Here is a 7,178-nt window from a genome sequence, read left to right as displayed (position 1 = left end):
TAGATTTTTCCCCTCCTCCTCCCCTTTCCAGTCCATGGAGTAACGTGACTACGCGTAAAGCGAAACGCGTGCATAGATCGAAGGTGAGTCGTGGCCAGGGCCTATTAAGACGTTCGCGCGGCGATTTAATTAAGTGGTTACGACTCGACGACTCCGACTCCCTGGCGGAGACCGCGAGACCATAAGCCGGATCGTCGTTATTTATTATTAAAATATATTCCCTGTCGAAAGGGTGGAGCCTGCCTCGACCAATGGGCACCCGTCGCGTGCCTCGGGTCGTTAGGGCGCTTGGAAATTGATAAGAATGCATCGTCGCACGCTCCCGTAGTCGCCTGCCTTAGCAGTTGCACCCTTTAATCTGAACGCGGCGGGACCAAACCCCGACGAATCTATCGCCTGGAATCCGGTAATTGTAACGTGAACGCCGTCCTCGCCTCCACCTCCTTTTCCTTTCGCCTCCCTCGTCCCCTCATTTTTCTATGTAAGTAAGTATTCACTTACTACTTACCTCGCTACATTTTTTTTCCATTCTTTTTTCCATTCCTCGCTCCTCCTCCTTATTTTCTCTCGTCGTTCTGATCCTTTCTGATGTGTACAACGTTCTCACGAAGCGTTCTCGGAAGGGCGAAGGAACGGGATGGCAGAAAGGTATCCAACGAGTAGTATCCACACATTTTTCTTTTTTTTTTTTTTTACAATAACAACTATTTATTTATAGGTAATAATGCTGAATTACAATGAATACACTTTTTTTTTTTTTGCCTCGATACTAGATTGTATAAGTCCGATCGCGAAATCGTCATCGCTCGTCGTCATCGCGTATTACACAGTAGTGCGGTGATACTGGTTTTTTTTCCCCACCCGACCCCCCGACCCACGAATTTTTCCCCTGTACGCAACCCGCCCCGTATACCCACCCCGTTTTCCTGCGTATATCGTTATTATTATTATTATTATTCTTATTTTTTTTTGTTCTCTCTCGCTTCTCTCGCGAATGAATTCAACCCGATCTCGCCGATCGAGAATCGCCGATCGTCGAACCTTCTTCCTTTCTTTTTTTTTTTTCTCTCCTCACCCTCGAGCAGCGAGACCACCACGTATCTCTCGTTCTCTCTCGAATCGCACGTGCGACAGAGCGGACAATTTTTTTTTTTCTTTTTTTCCCTTTCCCTTCGAATCGAGTCCTCGAATCGGCGACTCTCGATCGCGAGACAAAATTTCGAACCCCGAATTTGTTCGTTCGTTCGTTCGTTCGATCGATCGATCGATCTCTGGTAGCGGCGATGGCAAATACAGATGAGCTATCGGTGGTTAAATTCTCGTTTCACTACGTGTAGCATCGTCTTAACGGGCTTTAGCCGGTACGTACGATCTAGACACTATGATTATGTGAACTTTACAACACAAGAACCTTACGGGCAAAAGACTTTGTACATGGATCTTAAATACGGGGATCGGCCTCGGGGAAATATTGGTCGCGGTTCGATTCTCGGGCGCCCCCTCCCCCCTCCCTCCCCTTTCCACCTTCGACCGCGCGTTCATTCGTCCACGTCCCACCTAGGAAATATTTCGCCGAGCTGCGGCCGATCAACGCAAACGCGGGACACACGCAATATGCATTAGCCTTACTTGTCGACGGTAGTAACTAAGTTTATTTATATAAATAAGGTGTTACGATTCTTTTTTTTTTTTTTTAAAACGCATCCAAGAATTAATCGTTTTTTTTTCTTTTCATCGTCCTCCGCTTTCTCCCTCTCTCTCTCTCTCTCTCTCTCTCGCACGCGCACACTCGGTTTATCGCTCGATTCCTTCCATCGAGTCGAAGCGTATATTCTATCGTCCTAAATCGCTAATTCAGCTTCGCCCTCGCGAATCGTCTCTGATTCTCGTCACGTTTCTCCTCTTCGAAAAGTCTCACTCTCTCTCTCTCTCTCTCTCTCTCTCTCTCTCTCTCTCTCACTCTCTCTCTCTCTCTCTCTCTCTCTCATTCGCACATCCACGCAACCCCCTCCCTCTTTCTATATGATACAGGATAAATCGAGTCGCGGCTCGTCGAATCCCGAGTCTGGCGTAATCGCGGTGTGTATAAACGGGTCTCTCGCTGTTTCGAACGAGGAAAGTTGAAATCGGAGCGCGTCGACGAGGCCGCGTCGCCTCGAAAAACCGTGCGTTTTCTTCCACTTCCTGCTCCCTCTCCTCCCCACTCGCGCCCCTCATCTCTCCCCCCTCCCCCCCGACGACCGTCGACGATCGAGCCTTCGAGCCTGGCACACCGCCCTCGGGTAAAATAATATTAATAATAATGATAATAATACTCGAAACCGAGAGGGTGCGCCCGATCGTCCGCACAGCTTAATCACGATTATCTAATTGAAGAATCGGTCGATAATTAGGAGATAGGTACCTCTAGGAACGCATGCACGCGCGCACGCACTCTCAAGCAGTCTTTAGAAATATATTTTTTTTTTTTTCGCCACGCCGATGAATAATAATCGTCGCATGAATCGTCGGTGCAAAGACTCAACTTTTTTCGCGTTCAAATTATCGCTTCGATGAGGGGGAGAAAAAAAAAAAAGGGAAAAAAAGAAAAAAAAGAAAAAAGAGAAAAGAAAAACGCGACGGCGACGCGCGGATCTTTCGACTTTTTTTTCCTTTTTTTTTTTTTTCGTCCCTGGGTAAATCGATATACACGGTATACGTGGTATACGTGTGGCATTCGTTCCCGGCGAACGGGAAGGTTTCTCACCGTGGCGAACCATCGAACAGGGCGGCGTAACGCCGTTCCGGAAACGATGGAACGAATACTCGGGGGAGGAAAAGAAGAAAAGAAAAGAACAAAAAAGAAAGAAAGAAAGAAAGAAAGAAAGGAATACACGCTTTACATCGCCTCGTGTTTTTTTTCTCATTGATATGTGTCTCCATCTCGACCCCAAAGTCGACCGCCTCTCGCTCGGTTGATCGAAATCGGTCCATCGCGTGGCACCTCGATCGAGGCTTCTTCTCCAACGCTCTTCGACGAGCGAACTCGCGACATTTTGATTCTCGCGCGCGCACTTCTCCTCCTCCTCCTCCTCCTCCTCTTCTTCTTATTCTTTTTCTTCTTCTTCTTCTTCTTCTTTTTCTTCTTGTTCTCCTTCTTCCTCGCCGAGTTCTCGTAAACGTATATTCTATATTCTCGGAAACTGTGTTCCCCTTCCTTTCACGGGGACGTTCACGTGTCTCGATACTCGTTCGATTCGACGGATCGTTAGACGTCGCGGCCGTTTCCTCCCACGAGGATCGCGCGAAATCACACGACGAAGAGTCTCTCCCTCTCCCCCTCTCCCCCTCTCCCCCGGCGAGCACGGATGATCGCGTGGATTTCGATCGATTTGGCCGATATCCTCGACGGCGGGGGCGCGTGCCACAACTCGGCGCACACTTTCCCCCCTCGCTGCGTTCCCATCCACCGATCGATCTCGATCTCACTCGTTTTGGCTGCTCGCTGGAACGCGCTCTGCCCCTCTTCTTCCTTCCTCCGCCCTCTTCTTCTAGGTTGCGCTCGTGAACAGAACCGAGTTCTTGTAATAACCCGTCCGTGATTCTGAAACAGTAAGCGGCGGTCAAGAGTTCGGGAGTGTCTCCAACGGCGAGAGATGTTGAACGGAGGAAGGGGGGAAGGGAGCGATGGGATGGCACGGGAGTCGCGTCGATTTTACGTCGATCGAGGATCTCAATTCCGTTTCGATCGAAATTTGATTTCGCGGATGAAGGCGATCGAGGCCGATTCGCGAATAAGGGGGGAAGGCCGAGCGAATGATTCGATGATCGTTCGGGTGGAAGAGGCGCCGCTCACTAATTATCCTTCCCTCTTGAGACGTGGACGAACATTTGAGGGGGAGGGGAGGGGGAGGGAAGGAAAGATAGAGAGAGAGAGAGAGACCTATCGGGATACGCGTTCGTGGATACGAGACCGGTCGACTCATCGGGGGCCCTTAGGGCGCCTTTGTGATCCGAGCCGCCACTCGACTTTTTATCCAACTGTCGCTTATGATTGAAAATCACCAGCGAGCTCCTTAATAGTCCACCGATCTCGATTTAACTCCGTTTCTTCTCCCTCTCTCTCTCTCTCTCACATCCGCGCCAAGAGAATAATACTTTCTCGCCGAGCGAGAGGAATTTTTATTCTCTCGAGAACCGCGTTCCTGCCCTCGATAGTCTATCGCCTGTCGTTTGCAGATGGAAATTTCTCGAAATCGTTGGCTAATTTCGGCCTAAACCCAAGGAGAGGAGGGACGATTGCGTTCGACCGATGAAGAGCGGAGACTCTAAGGAAGCCAATTAAGGGGACCACTCGTTAAGCGGCTGGAGCAAGCCGCGGTGGATCTCGGTTTCGCGGAGAGAAAAACGATTATTTACGAAGCAGCGTTGGAGGGAGGGGGAGGAGGAGATCCGAGGAGCGGCGCAAGAAAAAGAGAGAAGGAGAAAGAGCGTCGAAATGGCGCGCCACACCGGTTACACCGTTTTTGCCCCCTCCTCTCCTCTCCTAACTTTGTACAAGTTTGCACGCGAGGCAAGAGGCGATGCCAAGTTTCGAATCGGGCGGCGTGTGCCGTTGTTGTAAGAAACACACCCTCCTCGATTCCCAATCTCCTCTCTCTCTCTCTCTCTCTCTCGCTCTGCCCCACTCCCCCCTCGAGAGACTTTCTAATTAAAGATCGAAGGAAGTTGGGCTCGTCGTTCGCAAGAAATCGGCGGCCGACGATCAAGACGAATCGAGGTTTATTACGGTGTTCCGCGGGTGGAAGGGTATTTGCTCAGAATCGGTCCGCGTAATTTTTACACCTCGACTCGATCCACGTCAAGTATTTGGCCGAGATGGACGGCGACGAGGTCGAGTCGGCGAACCCACCTTGAAGAGGAGACTTGACTTGGTCCCTCTCGGCCGCCTGGTGCTGCCGCGATTTTCTCTCCAGCTCGAGTTCTTGCACCAGCGATTCTGCGACAGGGAAAAAAACAGAGAAAATTCGTTGGTTATCTTGTGGTCGTGCGTGCGCAGGAATCGTGGGAATGTGTTGCTCGTCTCTCGGGAGGAAGGGGGAGGGGCGTGGATCGCGACGCCGATCTTGGCGTCGAAATTCGTCGAGGCGTGAACGCGAACGATGAAACGGAGCGGTAATTAGTGGAAAAGCGGCGGAAGCGAAGGGGGAAGGAGATGATGGGACGGGACAGGGGATAACGGACGAAGGCAGGCGTGAAAGGGCCGCGGGTTTGCTCACTGAATTCCGCAAGGATTAGGGGTGAAAACTGGAAAATGTCCCTTTAATGATATCGCGCCGAATTAACCGCGGCCCGGGATCCTCGTTTCGGTCTACTTCGTTAAGCCCGCCGCGATTGTGGTCGAGCCGCCCCTTCCTCCCTTCACCGAGAAAAGAAGAAGAAGAAGAAGAAGAGGAAGAAGAGGGAAGAGGGTCCCTTTCTCGCGGAAAATTGAAAAACCGATCGGATTCATCGAGGAGGAACGAGATTGGAAGAAAAAGAGGACGATCCAGGAGAATCTCGCGCCTCGAGCGAGATCGAAAGGATTAGCCGCGAAAGGAGAGAGAGAGAGAGAGAGAGGGAGGGAGGGAGCGCACGCGTATAATCGGGAAGCGTGAAATGGCGGCTCCTTGGGCAAACGAGCAATGGTAAAATCCAATTGCAAGGCCATTAAATCCGAGTTAACCGACTCGTAGGAGACGGAGAGAATTCGTAGCACGAGTCGCGGGGGCCGGAGACTTTGGGGCCGAGATTCCATTATGCTTTGCGCAACAATAGCTGAGGGCTGTTTCGTGGGTGTGAATTCGTGCGTTCGTCAGGGCTGTTATATTCCTACGGAGGGAGGAGGGGGGGTGTGTTTGCGTTTCACTGAGCCAAATTACCTCTGGCGCCCTTATCCGCGCGCGGGGTGTTTCTCGTCCCTTTGATATCCAAATGACAATTTAACTGCTCGAGATACGGCCTCGTCGCCTCCCCCTCCCTCCCTCTCCCGCGATTGCCAACGGTTGTCGTAGCGCGTCGCGTGTGCCGCCTCTCGTTCGACCGGAGATTTCTATCCCCGGCGCGGGAGGGGGAGGGGGAATAAGTTGGCTGCTCGAGTCCAAGTTTTTCTTCGCCCCGAGGTGGCGAAGGAGAGAAGGGGAAGTGGATTTCGAGCGTGATTCGATCGTGATCTCGGCGATCGAAGCCGAGGCAAACGTACGTCCCTTGATATCAACCGACTAATAGTTTTGCTACTGTATTACACACCCTGACAAATCGCGGGAACAATGAAAACAATTTCAGCCCCTCTTTCTCGCCTCTAAACGATTCGCATTGTGCCCTCGTCCCGGCACCCGATTTTTTCGGCTGTCGAGCAGCGCGAAACGAAGGGGGTGGGGGGATCCCTCCCTGCCCGGCCGAGATCGGTGAAAGAAGAGTAGCCTCTCTTGGATACTGTGTGTATCCGGTATGACTGTGCGTTTATCCGCACGTAATTAACTCGGCGCACAATGCATCGCGAGAGAAGGCCAACTCGTCTTCTCCCGGGAGAGGAGACGAAGAAAAGAAAACGAGAGAGAAGGCGGTTGGCGGCGGCGTCGACCCGGTGTCTCGGGGAAAAAAAGAAAAGAACTTGTATATATATATATATATATGTGTGTATGCCTCTCCTCTTCTCGAAAAATCTCGATATCGTGTCGGTCGACGTGGCAACGTCATTGGAAACGCGGCAGCAGCTTGGATCGATCGGTTTTTTCCTATCCCCGAGGAGGAACGCTCGAAATTCCACGCGCACGCACGTCCCTCGAATTCCCTCCCCGCCAATCATATTTTTTAACGTCGCGATTGACACAAGCTCGTGACACGCCTCGCACGAAAGAAAGAGAAACTTTGCTTAATCGCCTCGGTGCAGGGGGGTCGTCGGTCCTCGTCGGAATCTCGCGCGAGGGGAGGACGAGCGAGCGTATCCGTATAGGCGGGTACATCCGAAGAGTGGCGAGTTAATACACCGGCGTGTAATAAGTAATTTCCAAGGAGGGGGAGGAGGAGAAGGGCATCGTGACCTCGCGCGGTGAAAAACAAACGTCGTAGCCGGTTCGACGATCTTCCCTCGCTCGCGGAGGGACCCATCCACGTGAGAGGGATCGTGTCCCGGCCGCGGTAATTGCGCCGATGCCTCT

General features: G+C 51.7%; 1 protein-coding gene across 7 annotated transcripts in view; it reads right to left on the bottom strand.

Moving 5' to 3' along the window:
- Positions 1-1,049: 1,049 nt before the first annotated feature.
- Positions 1,050-7,178, bottom strand: part of LOC107996054 (dachshund homolog 2) — a 136,140-nt gene continuing 130,011 nt past the window's right edge. For 4 of the 7 annotated variants that reach the window (XM_062074156.1, XM_062074158.1, XM_062074157.1 and 1 more), the window contains 2 exons: positions 4,892-4,978; positions 1,050-3,583 (listed from right to left, as the gene is read on the bottom strand). In XM_062074156.1, coding sequence (XP_061930140.1) covers positions 3,531-3,583; positions 4,892-4,978 — 140 coding nt within the window. In that variant the 3' untranslated portion in view covers positions 1,050-3,530. The remainder of the gene's footprint in view (positions 3,584-4,891; positions 4,979-7,178) is intronic. The other 3 variants (XM_062074161.1, XM_062074162.1, XM_062074163.1) reach the window with 1 other exon arrangement.

Source organism: Apis cerana, linkage group LG4 (assembly GCF_029169275.1).
Source record: "Apis cerana isolate GH-2021 linkage group LG4, AcerK_1.0, whole genome shotgun sequence".
Lineage (NCBI taxonomy): Eukaryota > Metazoa > Arthropoda > Insecta > Hymenoptera > Apidae > Apis > Apis cerana.
The sequence above is the reverse complement of the archived record's forward strand: the minus strand, read 5'-3'. Positions and strand labels throughout refer to the sequence as shown.